This window comes from Saccopteryx leptura, chromosome 2 (assembly GCF_036850995.1).
Source record: "Saccopteryx leptura isolate mSacLep1 chromosome 2, mSacLep1_pri_phased_curated, whole genome shotgun sequence".
Taxonomy (NCBI): domain Eukaryota; kingdom Metazoa; phylum Chordata; class Mammalia; order Chiroptera; family Emballonuridae; genus Saccopteryx; species Saccopteryx leptura.
Genome location: NC_089504.1, coordinates 3,198,968 through 3,220,774, shown reverse-complemented (window position 1 = coordinate 3,220,774; position 21,807 = coordinate 3,198,968). Strand labels below are relative to the sequence as shown.

General features: G+C 61.7%; 1 protein-coding gene and 1 non-coding gene across 2 annotated transcripts in view; both read right to left on the bottom strand.

The window, feature by feature from the left end:
• VAV2 (vav guanine nucleotide exchange factor 2) overlaps positions 1 to 21,807 on the bottom strand; it is a 111,207-nt gene that overhangs the window by 45,876 nt on the left and 43,524 nt on the right. Inside the window, exons 4-6 of the mRNA XM_066366757.1 lie at positions 20,072 to 20,092; positions 17,395 to 17,421; positions 9,357 to 9,425 (exon numbers count right to left, since the gene is read on the bottom strand). Coding sequence (XP_066222854.1) covers positions 9,357 to 9,425; positions 17,395 to 17,421; positions 20,072 to 20,092 — 117 coding nt within the window. The remainder of the gene's footprint in view (positions 1 to 9,356; positions 9,426 to 17,394; positions 17,422 to 20,071; positions 20,093 to 21,807) is intronic.
• Positions 12,045 to 12,121, bottom strand: TRNAP-GGG (transfer RNA proline (anticodon GGG)). Its single transcript has one exon. It is a non-coding gene; the product is annotated as a tRNA-Pro (tRNA).

The following is a 21,807-nucleotide window of genomic DNA, read 5'->3' as shown; positions in this document are numbered from 1 at the left end:
GGCGGTCCCCGTCTCCTTTCAAACCGGGCCTGGACTGGACACGCGGGCCTCTCGCCTGGAGGAATGGGAGTCTCTCTGGTGACCCCTGACGGAGAGGAGGCAGTCACGCGAGTCCGAGGCGGGTCCTGGACGAAGGCAGGGACGTGGACGTCCAGAGCCGACGAGCCTGCGGGGCCAGGCCCACCCCACGCTGAGTCCTGGGCCCTGCTCCCTTGTTGTGGACGCCGAGCGGACGCCTTGGTCACCAGTCCCTACCCGACGTTCCAGGACAGTGACCCTGTCCCCCAGCCTTCTCTCTGTCTCATCCTCCCTCTCCTGCTGTTTTCCGCAGACAGCTGCGCCGACAGATGCGAAATCCCGACAATTATTTTAGTCCTTGCTCGCGAGGGCCTGAGGTCTCGCCCCTCACCACCCGCCCAGACCCCCAAGGCCCTGGGCCCCAGCAGCCTCGCCAGCCGGTCCTGATTGGGCGACAAGAAGCCAGGTGCTCAGAGAGGCTGCCGCGCTCCCTTGCACACACCCCCCTTCCTTGCCACCTACAAAAGAAAGAAGGAAAAGCAGGCCAGCTCTCCACCTCGCCCCGGGCGCGTCTGTGTGTTCCAGTAGACGTGGAATACCACCACCCACTACCGACAGGCACGCCACGCTGTGTGTGCGGGCTCCGGACTGTCAGCGGCCGTAGGACACTGGGAAGCAGGACGCCAATCCATCATGAACTCGTGACCAGGAAACCCACCGGGCATCGCCTGACCTCAGCCCGCACTGTTCAGTGGGGGTGCCCGATGGCCCGAAAAGCCGGGCCCTGTGGGCCGGACGGGCTCCCCTCCCCGTGGGGGGGGGACGGACGAACAAGGAGCCGCTGCCCTGCGAGGGAGCTCCGCCTCCCAGGCCCTCGGAACACACCCTCACCCCGACCTGCGGGCGGGGGAGCCAGGGACCAGAGAGGACCAGACGGTCCCCTGAGGCTGCAGAGCCCTTCAGGAGCAGCCTAGAGAACAGCACCCGGCCAGAGTCCCAGAGGATTCTTCTTCCTAAGCCGCGGGGGGGGCCTGCCTCCACCCCGGGACCCCCCACCCAGGCTGTCTCAAGGGCGGGGCCCCCCCCCACCCCGGGACCCCCCACCTAGGCTGTCTCAAGGGCGGGGCCTCCCCCCACCCCGGGCCCCCCCCAGGCTGTCTCAAGGGCGGCCCCCCCACTCCGGGACCCCCCACCCAGGCTGTCTCAAGGGCGGGGCCCCCCCACCCCGGGACCCCCCACCCAGGCTGTCTCAAGGGCGGGGCCTGCCCCCACCCCGGGACCCCCCACCCAGGCTGTCTCAAGGGCGAGGCCTCCCCCCACCCCGGGACCCCCCACCCAGGCTGTCTCAAGGGCGGGGCCTCCCCCCACCCCGGGCCCCCCCCCAGGCTGTCTCAAGGGCGGCCCCCCCACCCCGGGCCCCCCCCCAGGCTGTCTCAAGGGCGGCCCCCCCACTCCGGGACCCCCCACCCAGGCTGTCTCAAGGGCGGCCCCCCCACCCCGGGACCCCCCACCCAGGCTGTCTCAAGGGCGGGGCCCCCCCCACCCCGGGACCCCCACCCAGGCTGTCTCAAGGGCGGGGCTCCCCCCACCCCGGGACCCCCCACCCAGGCTGTCTCAAGGGCGGCCCCCCCACCCCGGGACCCCCACCCAGGCTGTCTCAAGGGCGAGGCCCAGGGGAATGTCCAAGGCACGAGCTGCAGGTGGTTCGGGGTCTCCGCCCCTCCTCTGCGACACGGATCCTTCATGCCAGGTGACCCCAACATAAACGGACTCGGGGTAGCTTGTACACAAACCCTGCGGCTGGGACACGCGGGCGGGCGGGCGGGGACAGGCTGCCACGCGGAAGCAGGTCACAGGGCAAAGCAACCGCTCCGTGTCCCCTGCCACGAAGGGGGCCAGCCCGGCGGCTCTGGCCCCCACCTCCCCCGGCCCCTGCAGCAAGCAGCACCCCCACCGTCACCTGTGCCCCGCCTCACCCACCAGGGACAAGGAGGCCCTACCACAAGAAGCTGTCTGCCCCCACACCTCCCCGAGAGCAACATCAACTCGGGAACTCCTACATTTTATGCACCTTAAAAAATTACCCCAGCGAGGCTAACACGCCGTGTTTAAAGCCGCAAAGACATTTTATGATGCGACGCAGCGCGTGGCTATCCATCCACGGATAATTCATGCTCTCAGCCGTGTCCCGGTCACATTTGTTTAAGCCTCGAACCACTGCCACTCGGAGGAAAGCAGGACCAGCAGGAAGCCGCAGGCTCCTCGCCTGTCAGGCCGTGGACCCATCCGGCTGGAAGGGGCTCCCCTCCCCAGACGACCTGAGCTGGAGCTTTCGTTCCAGAGATGGGAAACGGGGCCCTCAGGATCCCACGCGCCCAGATGAAGACAGAGAGTCACGTGTGGCCGCCAAAGACGGGCCGATACACCCGGGAGCTCCCTGTCACCAAACACACCCCAGCTGGGAGGTGAGAGGCGTTTCCACGTGGGCCTGTGAGTCCCAGGAAGCTTCAATAATTCTGGTTTCTTGCAAACCCCACGAAGTGTCGCAAACCACACTGTCTCCACGGGGCGATGCTGGGCCAGCCTCTGAGATGGGAAGCCCAGGTCCTAGGCAGGAGGTCCCACCTCGCCTGCCTGCCTCTCAGCCCACGCCCCACCTCCCGTTCTCCAGGGCATGGGGCCCTGCCAGACCTCTGCAAGACTGCTCCTTCTGCGGGGCCCTGCTCTTCAGTGGTTTCGACTTGGGCTCCAAGACCCAGTTGTCGCCTCTTCTGAGAAGCCCTCCCTGGTTTCTGAGCTGGCATTGACTCAGCCCCAATCTGGGCTCCCCTTATGTCATGCTTCTGTGCACAAACCTCTCACCCGGCCCCTGGCGGGGACCTCCCCCAGTTCAGGCACCTAACCCCCGGCCGGCCCAGGTCTCGGGCAGGGGCAGTTGTAAGACAGGAGGAGCAGCACTCCAGGGCCCTAGATGCACACCAGAATAAAGGGGAGGCGGGTCCCCGGGTCCCCGGGAGGGGTACGCCATTATGCAAATGCCAGTCACTAATCATTAGAGCAATTTAAAAATAGGCCTCCCGGTTTGCTTGACAAAGCATGCTTAAGTGGCAATATTTTGCATTAAGTTTTCCAACCAGCTGCTCTGTTATTCAACGACCTCGAAAGGCGAGGAGCTTAGAGCCCTGGAGAACAACCCAGGCCGGTGCCACTGGGTCCACAGGGGCTCCGCTCCGGCCCCCGGAGTCACGTTCTGGACCTCAGACCCGTGTCGCCCCAACAGGGGCCACCCGCCGCCCGGGGCTGTGATATACTGGGTTAAACGGGTTAAATAAAAATACATTCTTGTGTGTGTGTGTGTGTGTGTGTGTGTGCGCGCATGTGTGTGTCTACTAGAAAATTCAAAACTGCACGTGTGGCTTGCGTGCGATCCCCCGGACGGGATGACCACGGCCACTGGACCAGGAAGAAGGGCCACATTCCCTCCTTGCTGGTAAAACGGGAAAATGGGTGGGGGGACAGGAGCCACCGTCCCTGCATGAGGGCTCACAGTGCTGCCCGCGATGTCACTGGAGACCTTCCCCACAGTCCCTGAAGCAGATACAGACCCCCCGTGTCATACACAGAGAAACCGAGGCACAGAACGGTGGGAAACGTGGCAGAGGCCACAAGGAGGAGGGCACAACAGAGCCGTGGCTCCCAGGCAGAAACCAGCTGTGGAGGGAGCAGGACAGACAGACAGACAGACTGGAAGCAGCTTTCACCGCAGAGCTGCGTCTGCCGGGCCGAGGCTGTGAGGGTCCCAGACAGTCCCCAGTATGAACAGCCTCTCTCAGAAGTGGGAGGGTCCACGTGGGAGCCCCGCCCCCCTGCTCCAGGGCTCACCCTCTCGTGGCCGCCATCCCACCCCCTACAGCCTGGAGCAGCTCCTGGAAACACAGAACATGCTGAGTAACCAGGTGGTAACTGAACGAATACACAACTGATCGACTGGATGAATGGAATGGTGGATGGATGGATGGATAGATGGTGGGTGGATAGATGGGTGGGTGGGTGGATGGATGGATGAATGGGTGGGTGGGTGGGTGGGTGGGTGGATGGATGGATGGATGGATGGATGGACAGGTAGGTGGGTGGGTGGATGGATGGATGGATGGATGGATGGATGGATGGATGGATGGATAGGTGGGTGGATGGATGGATGGATGGATGGATGGATGGATGGATGGATGGATGGATGGATAGGTGGGTGGGTGGGTGGGTGGGTGGATGGATAGATGGATAGATGGATGGATGGATGGATGGATGGATGGATGGATGGATGGATAGATGGATGGATGGATGGACAGGTGGGTGGGTGGGTGGATGGATGGATGGATGGATGGATGGATGGATGGATGGATAGGTGGTTGGGTGGGTGGATGGATGAATGGATGGATGGATGGATGGATGGATGAATGGATGGATGGATAGGTGGGTGGGTAGGTGGGTGGGTGGATGGATAGATGGATAGATGGATGGATGGATGGATGGATGGATAGATGGATGGATGTGACATCAGCCTGCTTGTTTGTGGTGGTCCCTCACTGGTGCCCCGGAAGCCACACCAGGTCCCCTGCGTGCGAAAAAGAGCAGCACATGGAACCCGCGTTCAACAGTCCCGGAACAGCGGAAGAGTGTCAGGTCTGGGTGACTTCTGACATCTGGCCATGAGCCCAAAGGCAAGAATGAGAAGGTTCTGCTCAAGATGTCACTCCCACTTGACCAGGCGGTGGCGCAGTGGATAGAGCGTTGGACTGGGATACGGAAGACCCAGGTTCGAGACCCCGAGATTGCCAGCTTGAGAGCGGGCTCATCTGGTTTGAGCAAAACCTCACAGCTTGAGCCCAAGGTCACTGGCTCGAGCAAGGGGTTACTCAGTCTGCTGAAGGCCCATGGTCAAGGCACATATGAGAAAGCAATCAATGAACAACTAAGGTGTTGCAACACGCAACGAAAAACTAATGATTGATGCTTCTCATCTCTCTGTTCCTGTCTGTCTGTCCCTGTCTATCCCTCTCTCTGACTCTCTCTCTCTCTCTGTCTCAAAAAAAAAAAAAAAAGATGTCACTCCCTCGCTCCTGACCATGTGGATGAGACCGAGGCCGCTGCCCTGGGCTCCCACCTGGACAGCATGTAGCCACCATCCCCCCAAGCAGAGGCTAGGTGTGAGAAATGGCATTTCTGTTGGTCTCGTAAATTGCCGTAATGGATAATCTCAACCCCAGGTCCATGGGGACAGGACGCTGGGAAGCCTTGTTCTTCCGTGAACGGAGGAAGGGGGGGGGGGGGAGCATGAAAAATTTATTAAACTGGAGCCGCTGGGACCAAACTGCGAGTTAAAGACTCAAATTCATCCTGTCCCTACAACTCATGATGTATGTTTGCAATAACGGCAGCCGTAAGGAACTCATTGGATTAAAAGGCTCGCTCTTAATGTCATCGAACAATGTGACGGAACGGTGCAAAGTCCCACGTCCTGCGTTTTGGTTCAAGAACTCACTCAGACACACTGAAAGGGGCAGAAAAGGGGGGAATGGGCGTCCCCGCGTCGCTGCTGTCTGACTCACCACACAGGAACCCTCAACACCAACCGTGCACCACCAGCCACCAGGGACAGGCAGGAATCCCAGGGGTGGCGGCTCAGGCGAGGTCCCCGGGCTGGTTCTGAGGTTTCACGCCACGTCCTGGCTGCTTAGGGAGCCCTGTCGGCCTCCTGACCTCCAAGGGAGGTTCCGGAGGGTACAGACCCCCCAATCTCGAGTAGCTGGTGCCTTGGGAAAAATGGCAAATCATGCTGGACCTCATCACCCTTAGCACTGGACGGGGGGCTCCTCAGGCTCTGGGTGGGGGGGTGGGGGGGCTCCGACTTGGCATGGTAGAGAGGTCCGGGCACAGACTGGGGTCAAACTGCTGACTGAGTGGCGTGGACCAGGGCTTCCCCTCATTAGACCTCAGTTTCCTTATCTGTAAAGTGGGGACACTTTCAGAACAGACCTCTGATAAGGAAGGTTATTAAGAGATGAAGTCCCAGCCGTGCCTGACCCGGTAGGGGCTCTGTGAGCACCACACAACATCACTGTCACCGTCACGGGGGGGGGGGGGGGGGGGGGGGGGGGGGCTTGCCGTTGCCGTGAGCACAGCCCGTGCTGCTGACAGACCTGAGCGGGGGCGGGGGGGGGGGCGTATAACAAAGATGCAGGTCTGACCTCAGGAACCTCCTGGTCTGTGGAAGATGGGCAATTTAACCACCCAATCACAGCACACCCCACGGCCAGCCAGCAAGGGCCGGCGCTCTGCTCTGCAGGGTGGGAGTGGGGGGTAGGGTGGGACACTGGCTGGGCGGGTGCAGCTCGAGGGGTTTCCCAGGGGGGTGGGGGGGAGGCACTCAGGCCTGACCTGGCAGCTGGGCAGCCTCTCCAGGTGGAAAATGCTGGGGGGGGGGGGGGCGCCGTCCAAGCCCGAGCTCGGCAAGCAAGGGGCTGCAGCCGGGTGCAGGGTGCAGGCTGTGGGTCCTCTTCCCCAGAGGGCCTCCCTCCAGCCTCAGTCTCCTCACCCCCGCCTACAGGTAGGTGAGGAGCCCCGCATTCAGCCCACACCTCAAGGGCCCCGGGTGTGGGTGTGAACCTTTCTGAGCCATGTTCTAAGTCCCTCTCTGGTTCCCGGGACTGGTCGGAGCAGCTGGTGGCACCCCGGGGGGCTGCTCCGGGCCCTAGCCGCGACTTGCATGGGCCCCAGGCCCCACTGCTCCCCTCCAAGTTGCCCTCCGGCCTTCTAACCCACATGGGGCCGACCAGATGTCCCAAGGAGCCCTGTGCCTCCCAGTGGGATCACCACAGAACCCTGGGCCTGCTGGTCTTAGGAACGTGGGGTGACGGCAGCTTCTCCCACGGGTGTTTCATTCCCATAACCACAGATCGGGCCACCAGCACGGTGCTGACATCTGCTATATACATATACATACACACACACGTACATCATATATATTATATACATATCATATATATATATAAGGTCTACTGGAAAGTTCTGTCCGTTTCTATCACAAGTTTCGATACGTAAGCACATGTTAATTTGGCGCATGTGTGCCTATTTTATTTTTTTATTTCTTTGTATTTTTCTGAAGCTGGAAACGGGGAGGCAGTCAGACAGACTCCCGCATGCACCCGACCGGGATCCACCCGGCACGCCCACCAGGGAGCGATGCTCTGCCCATCTGGGGCATCGCTCTGTCGCGACCAGAGCCACTCTAGTGCCTGGGGCAGAGGCCAAGGAGCCATCCCCAGCGCCCGGGCCATCTTTTGCTCCAATGGAGCCTCGGCTGCGGGAGGGGAAGAGAGAGACAGAGAGGAAGGAGAGGGGGAGGGGTAGAGAAGCAGATGGGCGCCTCTCCTGTGTGCCCTGGCCGGGAATCGAACCCGGGACTTCCGCACGCCAGGCCGACGCTCTACCACTGAGCCAACTGGCCAGGGCCTGTGCCTCTCTATTTTTATCACTTAATGTATACATACTGATGTAGCAAATTAACTAAAAAAAAGTTGATTCACATTAGTCTTATGTGTGAAGCCATAGTGTACCCATCCATGGCTACTGATAAAGTTCATTTACGCCATTGTAATTTTTACGAATTTCAACAAGGAAGAAATGCTACAGAAGCATGTCTGTCGCATCCACCATATTCCCTGGACTCAGCACCCTCCGACTGTCACTTGTTTATGTCCTTACAAAATTTTTTTAAGGGCAAAAAAAATCCAAAAATGAAGAAGATATCAAACAAGCACTGGTTCAATATTTCGCATCAAAAGATAAAACATTTTTCAAAAATGGGATATACAAATTGCCCTCACGCTGGCAAGAAATCATTAATAATAATGGCAATTATATTATTTAATAAAGTTTATTGACGGTAAGAAAAATTTGTATTTAGTTTTATTCCAAAAATGGACAGAACTTTCCGGTAGACCTTATATATTTTTTCTTAATGACTCACTTTGTTTGAATAGACGGGACCCTGCAAGAGACACTGGCCCAGCCCCACACCCTAGAGGCAGCGTGGATGTGAAGGTGGGCATCAGCACAGCGCCTCCGCCCAGCGGGTACACAGACAAGGCTGGCTCTCGTCCCAGCCTGTGTCATCAGGTGACAGGAATGAGAGATGCCAGGAGTCTTCCCAGAAGGGGCAGCCGTTTAACCGGGACCAAAGCTGCCTGCCGTCACACAGGAACGAGGGTCCCTGCCAACAGGAAGCTGGCACAGGGCTCCCCGCCTGGCCCGGGGCAGCACCCCACTGGGGAGCACCCGGGGCCTGGACAAGCCCATCACTTCTGGGGCTCAGGCTCCCGTCCTGCAGAATGGAGCACCCCTGCCCTCCCCAGCCACCCCTCCTCAGGGGAGCCGCCTGGCCCCTCCCTGGGCAGCAGGCCACATGAGCCAACCGCTGGCCACAGCCGAGCCTGCAGGGCCGGGCAAGGTCTTCCGGAAGAGCTCCTGCCCAGGGTTCTCGCTGGTCCCCAGCGGGGGAGGGAGGGGGCTCCAGGACCGCTGGGGGTACTAGCCAGGCTGAGACGGCGTGTGGGTGCAGCAAGGAGGTGTTCAGAGAGACGGATGGAGCAGACCCAAAGCACCACAAAGACGGGGCCTCCCAGAGAAAGCAGACACCCCCTGTGGCTTCGGGTGGCCTGGGCTCAGCACCACGCCCGCCCCGTCAGGCCATGAGACCACCTGAGCCCACGCTTTCCCTCTGCTGTGGCCTGTGTGCTCAGGGCCCCCGCTGTGCAAACACCTGCACCCCCTCCCTCAGCATGCACACACGCACGTGCTCACACACACACACACGTGCACACACACACATGTGCACACACACGCACACGCACGTGCACACACACACGTGCGCGCGCACACATACACACACGTGCACACACACACGCACACACACACGCGCGCACACGGCATCCAAGGCCCCATGGGGGAAGCCTCCTCAGCCCACCCCACCCAACTCTCTGCAGCTTTGCAAGAAAGGGCCTCCCTGACACCTGCCCTGGGGAGCAAGACCTCTCCCATGTCACCCCCAGACATGCCGGGGAGCCTTCCAGAACGTGGAGGGAGGTGCGGGGTGCCGAGAGGCTCATCTGCTGGAGAGCGTGCACGAGCTCACACTCCGGTCTGGGGACCCGCACCACAGCCGGCCGGGATGAGGCGGCCTGGGCAGGTCCCTGAGACTCTGGGGGGTCCGCTGTGTGTCCCCCCCATTTCTCTCTCTCCCTCCCGCCCCTGCCCCACCCTCCTCCCGCCTGGCCCCTTACTCGGCCAGCTCCTCCAGGCTGCGGTAGACGTCATCGTCATTCTCTGCGGTCTCCTCGGAGGGAAAAGGCCTGCGGGAGAAGAGAGGACAGTGAGAGGAGCAGGTCCCCGTGGTCCCCAGCCCGCCACCCCTCAGAGGACAGTGAGAGGAGCAGGTCCCCGTGGTCCCCAGCCCGCCACCCCTCAGAGGACAGTGAGAGGAGCGGGTCCCCGTGGTCCCCAGCCCGCCACCCCTCAGAGGACAGTGAGAGGAGCGGGTCCCCGTGGTCCCCAGCCCGCCACCCCTCAGAGGACAGTGAGAGGAGCGGGTCCCCGCCACCCCTCAGAGGACAGTGAGAGGAGCGGGTCCCCGTGGTCCCCGGCCTGCCACCCCTCAGAGGACAGTGAGAGGAGCGGGTCCCCGTGGTCCCCAGCCCACCACCCCTCAGAGGACAGTGAGAGGAGCGGGTCCCCGTGGTCCCCGGCCCGCCACCCCTCAGAGGACAGTGAGAGGAGCAGGTCCCCGTGGTCCCCAGCCCACCACCCCTCAGAGGACAGTGAGAGGAGCAGGTCCCCGTGGTCCCCAGTCCGCCACCCCTCAGAGGACAGGGAGAGGAGCGGGTCCCCGCCACCCCTCAGAGGACAGTGAGAGGAGCAGGTCCCCGTGGTCCCCAGCCCACCACCCCTCAGAGGACAGTGAGAGGAGCAGGTCCCCGTGGTCCCCAGTCCGCCACCCCTCAGAGGACAGGGAGACGAGCAGGTCCCCGTGGTCCCCAGCCCGCCACCCCTCAGAGGACAGTGAGAGGAGCAGGTCCCCAGCCCGCCACCCCTCAGAGGACAGCGAGAGGAGCAGGTCCCCGCGGTCCCCAGCCCCCCACCCCTCAGAGGACAGTGAGAGGAGCGGGTCCCCGTGGTCCCCGGCCCGCCACCCCTCAGAGGACAGTGAGAGGAGCGGGTCCCCGCCACCCCTCAGAGGACAGTGAGAGGAGCAGGTCCCCGTGGTCCCCAGCCCACCACCCCTCAGAGGACAGTGAGAGGAGCAGGTCCCCGTGGTCCCCAGTCCGCCACCCCTCAGAGGACAGGGAGAGGAGCGGGTCCCCGCCACCCCTCAGAGGACAGTGAGAGGAGCAGGTCCCCGTGGTCCCCAGCCCACCACCCCTCAGAGGACAGTGAGAGGAGCAGGTCCCCGTGGTCCCCAGTCCGCCACCCCTCAGAGGACAGGGAGACGAGCAGGTCCCCGTGGTCCCCAGCCCGCCACCCCTCAGAGGACAGTGAGAGGAGCAGGTCCCCAGCCCGCCACCCCTCAGAGGACAGCGAGAGGAGCAGGTCCCCGCGGTCCCCAGTCCGCCACCCCTCAGAGGACAGGGAGACGAGCAGGTCCCCGTGGTCCCCAGCCCACCACCCCTCAGAGGACAGTGAGAGGAGCAGGTCCCCGCCACCCCTCAGAGGACAGGGAGAGGAGCAGGTCCCCAGCCCACCACCCCTCAGAGGACAGGGAGAGGAGCAGGTCCCCGTGGTCCCCAGCCCGCCATCCATCACGGGCCTCCTGAAATCAGCATCCGCCGAGTGGGAGCCAACAGGCTCCTGTCGGCTTCTCGTGTTAGGGGGTCCACATGACGTTCCCATGTCACAGCACCAGGCGGACAGACGTGCCCAGGTTGGGGAGGCCCATGCCCTGCCCAGCCCCGGACACTGGGCTGTCACTCCCTCTCTCTGGGCCCCAGCGTCCCTGTGGGCAGGCGAGGGAACGGGGACAGGGATGGCAGGAGAGGCTTTCATCCCGTGTGACAAGCCAGCCTCCACGCTCCAGGGGAATTCTAGAAATAGGGGTGTGGGGGTGGGCTCTCCTGGGCACCCTCATGGTTCAGCACCTCGGGGGACAGCTGCCAGCTCTGTCACCTGGAGAGAGGACCCAGGGGGAATCTGGCAGGAAGGGCGGAGCATCTTGGGAACTGAGCTGCCCTCCCCGCCCCCTCCCCGGGCAGGGCTCTTTGGAAAGAGAAGACGGTGGCAGCGTGTGGCGGGGGGGACGTGCCCACCACCCACCCGCACTCCCCTCGTCAGGACCCGGGAGCCAAAGGGCGCTCGGCCACCACTCCTGACCACCCGCCCACCGGGGCCAGCCTGGAGTCAGAACAGGTCCTGAAAAGCGTTCAGGGCTTTTGTTCGAGGACCTGCCCCCCCCCTCCGGGACAGGGTGGCCCAGGAGCAGGAGCCAGGTGGGCCCGAGCCCCAGAGGGAGCATGAGGGTCTCCCTAACCGTCCACACCAGAGAAGGTGGACAACTGGACGGTCACCACTCCGAGAACAGGGGCCCCTCCTCCCCCAGCCAGTGAGCTTCCCCCCTGGCACAGTCGCCCCTCGCCTGTAAGCTGCCCCCGGACACCGCGCCCCGGCCACACGCTGCCCGTTCTTTTGTGGGGTTTTTGTACTTTTCTGAAGTTGGAAACGGGGAGGCAGTCAGACAGACTCCCGCATGCGCCCGACTGGGATCCACCCGGCACGCCCACCAGGGGTGATGCTCTGCCCATCTGGGGCGTCGCTCTGTTGCAACCAGAGCCACTCTAGCACCTGAGGCAGAGGTCATGGAGCCATCCTCAGCACCTGGGCCAACTTTGCTCCAGTGGAGCTTTGGCTGCGGGAGGGGAAGAGAGAGAGAGAGAGGAAGGAGAGGGGGAGGGGTGGAGAAGCAGATGGGCGCTTCTCCTGTGTGCCCTGGCCGGGAATCGAACCCGGGACTCCTGCACCCCAAGCCGACGCTCTAACCACTGAGCCAACCAGCCAGGGCTCACGCTGCCCGTTTCTAACCACCACCTCCCCCAGGTCGCCTCCTCACTGGCTCTGGAACCGGCATCAATAGACCCGCCAGTGGAACTGCTCGACGGGGACACCAGTGAGCGTCCTGCCGAGCCCGAAGGCTGAGTGTCAGATGTGGTGAGAGCACTTCGCAGAGCGGGTGAGGGACGGAGATCCTGGGGCGGGGGCAGTGCTGGCAGCTGGACGCTGCCCGGGGCAGCACGGGGCGCTCGGAACCAGCTGAAAGGGTTCTCTGTAGCGGGCCCCGTCGGACGGAGCCTCTCAGGTCTGCATGCGCCTCTCCGGGACAGAGAGCGGGTCGGACTGTGCCTCTCGGGACAGAGAGCGGGTTGGACGGAGCCTCTCAGGTCTGCTGTGCCTCTCGGGACAGAGAGTGGGTCAGACGGAGCCTCTCAGGTCTGCTGTGCCTCTCGGGACAGAGAGCAGGTTGGACTGTGCCTCTCGGGACAGAGAGTGGGTCAGACGGAGCCTCTCAGGTCTGCTGTGCCTCTCGGGACAGAGAGCGGGTCGGACTGTGCCTCTCGGGACAGAGAGTGGGTCAGACGGAGCCTCTCAGGTCTGCTGTGCCTCTCGGGACAGAGAGCGGGTCGGACTGTGCCTCTCGGGACAGAGAGCGGGTCGGACTGAGCCTCTCGGGACAGAGAGCGGGTCGGACAGAGCCTCTCAGGTCTGCTGTGCCTCTCGGGACAGAGAGCGGGTCAGACTGTGCCTCTCGGGACAGAGAGCGGGTTGGACGGAGCCTCGGAGCCTCTCAGGTCTGCTGAGCCTCTCGGGACAGAGAGTGGGTCGGACTGTGCCTCTCGGGACAGAGAGCGGGTCGGACAGAGCCTCTCAGGTCTGCTGTGCCTCTCGGGACAGAGAGCGGGTCGGACTGTGCCTCTCGGGACAGAGAGCGGGTCGGACAGAGCCTCTCAGGTCTGCTGTGCCTCTCGGGACAGAGAGCGGGTCAGACTGTGCCTCTCGGGACAGAGAGCGGGTCGGACAGAGCCTCTCAGGTCTGCTGTGCCTCTCGGGACAGAGAGCGGGTCGGACTGTGCCTCTCGGGACAGAGAGTGGGTCAGACGGAGCCTCTCAGGTCTGCTGTGCCTCTCGGGACAGAGAGCGGGTCGGACTGAGCCTCTCGGGACAGAGAGCGGGTCGGACTGAGCCTCTCGGGACAGAGAGCGGGTTGGACGGAGCCTCTCAGGTCTGCTGTGCCTCTCGGGACAGAGAGCGGGTCGGACTGAGCCTCTCGGGACAGAGAGCGGGTTGGATGGAGCCTCGGAGCCTCTCAGGTCTGCTGAGCCTCTCGGGACAGAGAGCGGGTTGGACGGAGCCTCTCAGGTCTGCTGTGCCTCTCGGGACAGAGAGCGGGTTGGACGGAGCCTCTCTCTCAGGTCTGCTGAGCCTCTCGGGACAGAGAGCGGGTCGAGTGTCCACACTCATCTCAACGGGAAGCCCTTTACTATCGTTTCCTATGAAAGCCTCACGGTTCCGTGCTTGGGGGACACTGTCCCCTCTGTCATCCCAACACACACCTGGGAGAAGGGGGGCCAGGGGTCAGAAAGCTTCCCCACTGGTGTGACCGGGGGGGGGGCATTCACAGGCTGGTGGTCCTCAGGAGGCGGGTGTCCACCTGGCAGCTCCCGGGAAGGACGGCAGGAAACGGGGGCGGGGGTGGGGGTGGGGAGGGTCGCTGGCAGAGTGCGGGGGGCTCAGCAAAACGGAACTGGGCCTGGCTCCTGCAAACAGGGGTGGGCCCCAGCCCTCGCGCCCACGCCACCCACGTGCTGGGGGCCGGCAGGTAGAGGTGAGGAAAAGAGGCTGACCAGGGAGGGACAAGCGGCGGGTTCAAACCCCGGCCCCGCCCTCCCTCTGTCCTCTGCGTCTGCACCTGCACATCGGTGAGGCGGAGGGGACGCAGGGCCCTGGGCATGGCCGGGCTCAAAGGAGGGGATGCAGGCACAGCACCCCCACGGCCTGCACCCAGCGCCCGCTGAGAGGGTGAGCCCCTCGGTCTGTCACCTCTCAGGGCCACTTGGCGATGGGTGCGAGGAGATCCTGTTCACAGACCAAAGGAAGGGACGGGTGGGCAAGGAGAGAGAGAGCCCATTCTGGTTCAAGAGGCTGTCGGGTGGCACGGGGGAGTGGTGGCGTGGGGGGCACGTGGTGTGCCCCACGCCCCCGTCTGGCTCTCCCAGCCCACCACCAGCACCCCTCCAAGAGATCGGCCCCCGCTGCCCTCCCCAGGGCTCCCCGCGAGTCCCTTGTACGCCCGCCACTCCCGCGGGGACCGGCTGATGAGGTGCGCGGCCCCAGCTTGGGCTGAACCACGCACTGGGCACCGGCGCCGGCCTCCAGGAACGAGGGTGGGTGGGAGAGCAAACAAACGCCTCCAGGGGAAGGGGGCGCCTTCAAATCAGCCCGTGTCTGCAGGAGAGGAGAGTGCCCTTTAACTAAACCAAGCACCGCTCTGCAGCCCAGACGCACCAGTTCTGGTGGGGGCCGTTACGGAGGGTCTCGCAGGGAGACCCGGCCTGGCTCCCTTCCTCTGACGTTTGCTCAGCAGGGCGGTTGCAGGGATGGGGGTGAGAGGCTCTGTGGGATGGGGGCCTTGAGGGAGGGGGTCTCACTGACCCAGGAGCTGTGGAGGCCTGGGTCCTGCCCAGCTGTCACAGACCTGCTGTGACCCTGGGTCTGACCTGCCAGACCAATGATGCCGCCTCGCCATGGCTTTATGCAAGTAGCCCACGTCCAAGGGGGCAGCGTCACCCCACTTGACCTCTCTGGGGTGGGCTCCCTCTCCTCCCTCCTGTCCACCCTCTCATCACCATGACAATGGCATCCCCACCAGGCATCAGGCGATAAGAAGAAAGGGGCAGGGCTGTGTGACTTCAGGTCACAGGGAGAAGTGCAGGCCCCCAGGACACACTGGCCCCTCACTGACCCAGCCCCACCCACAGCCAGGAGCTCGCAGAGCAGAAGCGGACCCAGGTCCCACGTGCTTGACGGGGGGCGTGGGCTGGAAACCCAGCTCAGGTTCCTTAACTGACCCCGAGGGCCGAAGGCTCTGGCCCACCCAAGTGACCGTAGAAAGTGCTGGAATGTTCAGGTCAGGCTGAGACATAAGGCTGTGGATCCCCAGAGATGGAGGGTCTCCTCCCCTTCAGCATGAGACAGCGTCCCCAGCTGCTGGGACTGGCTTCCCCCCACCCTGCCCCGACATCCCCACCTTCACTCAGCTCTGACTCCTCTCCAAACAACACCTCGTGGCCATTTCTGCTATTTCCAAATTGCCCGTGACGGACGATGTCACTTCCATAATCAGGAAAAAAGCACAGTCGATGGGGTGAACCTAGGTCACCACGCTGGGACTACACGTCAGGGCGAAGTCATTTCTCTCACGAGCCCCACTGAGGACTTTCTAACAAGGAGGGAGCGTCCGTGTTCTGTCTCAGGAGCCGGAGGCTTCCAGCTCCCCGCTCTGCGTCAGCAAATCCAGGCGCGGGGGCCCTGGCTGGATGGCTCAGTGGTAGAGCGTCGGCCTGGCGTGCAGAAGTCCCGGGTTCGATTCCCGGCCAGGGCACACAGGAGAAGCCCCCATCTGCTTCTCCACCCCTCCCTCTCTCCTTCCTCTCTGTCTCTCTCTTCCCCTCCCGCAGCCGAGGCTCCATTGGAGCAAAGATGGCCCGGGCGCTGGGGATGGCTCCTTGGCCTCTGCCTCAGGCGCTAGAGTGGCTCTGGTCGCAACAGAGCGACGCCCGGAGGGGCAGAGCTTCGCCCTTGGTGGGTGTGCTGGGTGGATCCCAGTCGGGCGCATGCGGGAGTCTGTCTGGCTGTCTCTCCCCATTTCCAGCTTCAAAAAAATACAAAAAAAAAAAAATCCAGGCACGGGCACCACCTCTCACGGCTGTGCCCGGGGCAGACATCACTAATCGACCGCAGCACTCCTAACACCTGGGAGCCCAGTGAGGTGTCTGAACACAGGCACTCTCCCCGTGGAGCAGGCAAGGCTTTCGGGGGGCTGGGGGGACCCACCTGCTCTGCCCAGGTGAGCCGCGGCAGGGCAGGGAAGGAGAGGCTGGGGAGCGATCAATGCCCACGAGGTCTGAACCCTAGAATCACACACACTCGCTGTGTGACCGGCACAAGCGACGTAGCTTCTCTGCATCTCAGTTCCCTCCCTGGAACGGGGAGTGACAGACGGAAGCCCTGTTGGTTGTAAGGAGTTGTGACGGGGGACCGCTCTGGACGGCTCTGCCCCCAGCAGGACCCCAAACGGAAGCTACCGCTCCTCACTCCCCTATCAGCCTCACCCTCCTCACCCAGGCTGTTTCCTGCCAGCAAGAACACTAACTCTGGTCCTGGCCAGAGAGCTCAGTTGGTTAGAGCAGTGGTCCCCAACCCCCCGGGCCACAGACTGGTACCGGTCTGTGGGCCATTTGGTACCGGTCCGCAGAGAAAGAATAAATAACTTACATTATATCTGTTTTATTTATATTTAAGTCTGAACGATGTTTTATTTTTTAAAAATGACCAGATTCCCTCTGTTACATCCGTCTAAGACTCACTCTTGACGCCTGTCTCAGTCACATGATACATTTATCCGTCCCACCCTAAAGGCTGGTCCGTGAAAATGTGTTCTGACATTAAACCGATCCATGGCCCCAAAAAAGGTTGGGGACCAGTGGGTTAGAGCATCGTCCTGAAGTGCAGAGATTGCCGGTTCAATGCCTGGTCAGGGCACATAGAGGAGTAGATTGATGCCCCCCCCCTCTCCCTTTCTCTCTAAAATCAATAAAAATAAACATGAAGTTTAAAAAAAAACAACTAACTTCTAAGGGCCCCCCTTATCCAAAGTAGTTCAGTATCTCGTTTCTGCCCAGACAGGCAGAAAGCTGAGGCTCTCTAAACTAGGACACAAAAGTAATTGCAAAACATTTTGTTCCTTTTTAAAAATAATAATCATTGATCTTAGGTGGGATTTCTTTTCATTTCCCTCTTGTGTGTCTTCTCTGTCCGTGCCCTGGTTCCCCCCTCCTCATTTCCTGCGCCTCTCCCAGCCCCCCGAGAGTGTTCACGTCAGAAGAATCACCCTGCTGCCCACAAAACTTACTTTCACTTTGACATCCCCATCCCAGGCCACAAATCCCCGTGAGAACGGAGCTGCAGATCCAATTAATTCCCGCTGCAGCCAAAGACAGGCCAGAGCCAGGGTGGGGGCGGAGCAGGAGAGGGAGACCACCTACTAGGGACGACGATGACCTGGCGCCTTGCCCCTGGCTGCTGGAGCTGGCCCCGAGATGGGGCAGAAGGGCCCGGGGTGGGGGAGGCTGCTCTACCTGCTGCCTCTGTGCGTGCTGCCCCCTCTGCCTCCAGTTCCCGGCCTCGTCCCTTTCAACCCGGCCTTCCTTCACCCTTCAAGACTCAATTCAGGCCCCACTGCATGTGGACCCAGCCGGGGTCCACTCGCACCTGCCCAGTACCTAGCACTAAGATGAATGGATGGATGGACAGATGGACAGGTAGGTGGATGGGTGGGTGGGTGAGTGGATAGATGGACAGACGGACGATGGATGGAGAATGGTAGATAGATAGATGGACAAATGGTGGGTGGGTGGGTGGGTGGATGGATGGATGGATAATGGATAGTGGATGGATGGATGAATGGGTGAAGGGGTGGATGGATGGATGGTGAATGGATAGATGGATGGATGAATGGATAGAAGATGATGGATGAATGGATGCTGGCTGGCTGGCTGGATGGACAAGAAGGTGAACCGATGGATGGATAGGCAGGCGAACTGATGGGCAGGTGGACAGATGGGTGGACAGATGGATGTGTGGATGGAGGGATGGATGGATGGATGGATGGATGGATGGATGGATGGATGAATGGGTGGACAGATAGATGCGTGGATGGAGGGATGGATGGATGGATGGATGGATGGATGGATGGACGAATGAGTGGATGGATGGATGGATGAACGGGAAGACAGATGGATGCACAGATAAACGGATGGATGGATGGATGGATGAATGGATGGATGGACGGACAAACGGATGGGTGTCTGGGAAAACAGATGGGTGGACAAGTGGCTGGATTTGTGAGCCGATGGGCAGATGAATGAGGGGAATGAGTGTGTAGAGAGCTGTCAGGATGAATGGGTGGCCAATAAGACAGTTGGGTGGATTAGTGGGGAGCAGATGGGTAAACAGAGGGAAGGATGTCAGATATTAGAAGCTATTCCTTCCCTCGAAACAAGAAGCAGCAGCCCTAAATTAGATTCAAGGGAACGTCTTCACGAAGAGCTTATGAAAAGAGGGATAACGGGTGATGGAAGGAGATTCGACTTGGGGTGGTGAACACTCAATACAATGTCTCTACATTGATCCCAGAGCTGGGTACAAGACGTGCCTCGTCCCGGAAGCAGGGACAGACGGCAGCCCCGAGGGCCAGCTCCGGGCAGGTGCTGGGTGGACGTATCCCTGACCAGTGAGAGAAGGAGAGGAAGGAGGGGTTTGGAAGCAGGAATCGTGCCTCCTCCGTTCTTTGCTCAGGGCTCTGGGCTTAGCTGTCCCCTGAGGGGCCTGATTTCAGGTCCTCTCCTCTGGCTGGTGACAACGCCATGTCTGTACATGGAACTGTACCCCTAAAACCTATATAATTCTACTAACCAATGTCACCTCAATACATTCAATAAAAATAAAAATAAGATATATATATATATATATATATCATATTTTTTTTTTGGTATTTTTCTGAAGCTGGAAACGGGGAGAGACAGACAGACTCCCGCATGCGCCCGACCGGGATCCACCCGGCACACCCACCAGGGGCGACACTCTGCCCACCAGGGGGCGATGCTCTGCCCCTCTGGGGCATCGCTCTGTTGCAACCAGAGCCACTCTAGCGCCTGAGGCAGAGGCCAAGGAGCCATCCCCAGCGCCCCGGGCCATCTTTGCTCCAATGGAGCCTTGGCTGCAGGAGGGGAAGAGAGAGACAGAGAGGAAGGAGAGGGGGAGGGGTGGAGAAGCAGATGGGCGCTTCTCCTGTGTGCCCTGGCCGGGAATTGAACCCGGGACCTCTACACGCCAGGCCAATGCTATACCACTGAGCCAACCGGCCAGGGCAAGATATATATTTTAAAGAAGAGCTTATAAGAAATCACAGAGAGGTATTCAACTCCCCAAGGAGTCGTGACTTTACAACACCGACCTCGATTCTAACACTGAGGAGACACATTTGCACAGGGGTGGGGTATTGGAGGCAGTCTCTGGGGCTACACCCCAGCTATAACTTACAGCCCAGGAGGGGCGGGAGCAGGGGTGACCTGTGGTCACTGCAACAAGACCTGGCGCCACCCCTTCCGTCTCAGCACCAGGTGACCCTCCAGACCCCGCTCCTGCCCCCTAATGTCCCCTCCCTGGCTCGAGCAGACAGCTGGACGTTCACGGTGGCGTGGACCTGCTCCTCAGAGGACGGCTGAGAAGACAGCGTGACAGAGCTGTCTGCGCAGAAGTGGTCGTGGGTTAAAAACCGAGCGTGGTCATCCAGGTCTCTCACCACCCCCAGGGCAGGCTGGGCTCCTCTTACCCCGTGAGACCCTGCCTGGCGACGCATTTCCTGTGCCCAACTTCTGGGAAGCCACATTTCCTCCTCGCACCGCCCAGGGAGTTAAGAGATGCCCGTGCAGGAAGCAGAAAATCTGCTTTGAGCCAAGAACTCCCCGCCGGAGCCCAGGGGTCAGGCAGCGTCTGCTCCGGCCCCCACGATTCCCCAGCTCCCTGTCCTCCCGGGACGGGGGTCGTAAGGGGCTCCAGCCACTGCTTCTCAAGGAGCCCCCAGCCCCCACAAACTGCACCTTCCCCCACCAGGTCAAGGTCAGCATGCAGCTGCTGGGGACAGTGTGGCCGTACTGGGGCAGGACCGTGGCCATACTGTACGGACAGCGTGGCCGTACTGGGGCAGGACCCTCCCGGCCCCAGCGCCTGGGACAAGGAGTCACCAGCCAGAGGAGAGGACCTGAAAGCAGGCCCCCCAGGGGACGGCTGAGCCCAGAGCCCTGAGCAAAGAACGAGGGAGGCACGATTCCTGCTTCCAAACCCCTCCTTCCTCTCCTTCCCTCACTGGTCAGGTATCCGTCCACCCAGCACCTGCCCGGAGCTGGCCCTTGGGGCTGGCCCTCGGAGCTGCCATCTGTCCCTGCTTCTGGGACAAGGCACGGCTTGTACTCAGCTCTGGGATCAACACACACACCTTGTCCTCAGGGCTTCTCTGAGAACCAGCTCAAAACTATGGCGTCCGTGAAGGGCCACGTGGGCGCACTCCGTCCCGGAGGGCAAGACCAGACCCCAGAGAGCAGCGTCAGCCTCGGGGGCCACCCAGCACCTGCGCGGTGGCAGGGGGACCACCCACCCAGTCTGCCGTCTGCCTGGACCCCCAGTCCTGCATGTCCCAGACGACAGTGTTTGGCGCTGGTGATGCTACGCAAGGGGCCCTGGGCGTGTCACCTGCCCGGGTGGGCCTCAGTTTCCTGTTCTGAAACCGAGCCTGGAATTATACGCAGCGGGGCTGTGAGAGGTCCTGACTCCAGGACACACTCAGGTCCAAGTGCATCTCACCGGCTGCGCCCGGGGGCACAGGGCGGGAGCCAGGCAGAAGAGGTCAGCGTGGGCAGCAGGGGCCGTGGGAGTCCAGCCCACACCCTGCCCCCTCCGCCGGGCACCGGCGTGCCCGGGAACCTGCGGCAGGCGGACTTGGAAGGCACATCAAGAGCGCAGCCTGGAGGACCCGACAGGCCCGTTTAATTATTGAGAGAGTCACCTGGGTGCCGCCTGCTAATTGGCGGGGAGGCCTTGGAGCGCTGATTAAAAAACGGCCCTCCTGCTACATACACGGCCCGACTGTCAAAACAAGCCAGCGGATCGAGTTTCTTTCTCAGCCCGCCACCGCACCCAGTGCAGAAACAGGCCATCGCGTCGGGGGGCAGCGCCAAGGCCGTACCACCCCACCCGTGCCCGCACCCAGCCTGGGCTACGTCCTGTCTCAGAGATGAAGGGGAGGACCCACACCCACCCACACAGGGCTGAAGAGCGTGAGGCGGCCACAACACGGCACAGAAGGTGGGAGAAAGGCTCCAGGTGGAACGCAGTCCTGGCCTGGGGAAATCAGGAGGGCTTCTCCAAGGAGGCGGCAGGGAGCTGGCTTGGACAGCCAAGTCGAACTTAGGAGTTCAGAATTCTCGCCTTGTATCAGAAAGAAGGGGGACTAGAATTGGCCACAAGACGTCCTAGCCCGTGAGCTTGCCCCAGGGGTGTGAGCCCGCAACCTCCGTTAACTCATCTGTAAAACAGGGATAAACCACCTGCCTCCCAGGTACGTTGCTGTGAAGCTTCTCCAGCTGTGAAGCTTCTGGAGACGCAGGGTGGCTGTGTGTGCCTGCCGCAGGGCTCAGCACGTCCAGGGCTCAGCACGTCCGTCGAGGGGAGGGGAGGGGAGGGAGGAGGGGAGGGGAGGGGGGAGGGGAGGGGAGGGGAGGGGAGGGGAGGGGAGGGGAGGGAGGCTCTCTCTGCCTCCGTGGGGTGGGGGGTTGGAAGGTGGGGACCCCGCGGTGAAGCCATTGCCACAGCCCTGGCAGTGATCTGACGTCTGCAGAGGCAGGTCCAGTAGATTGT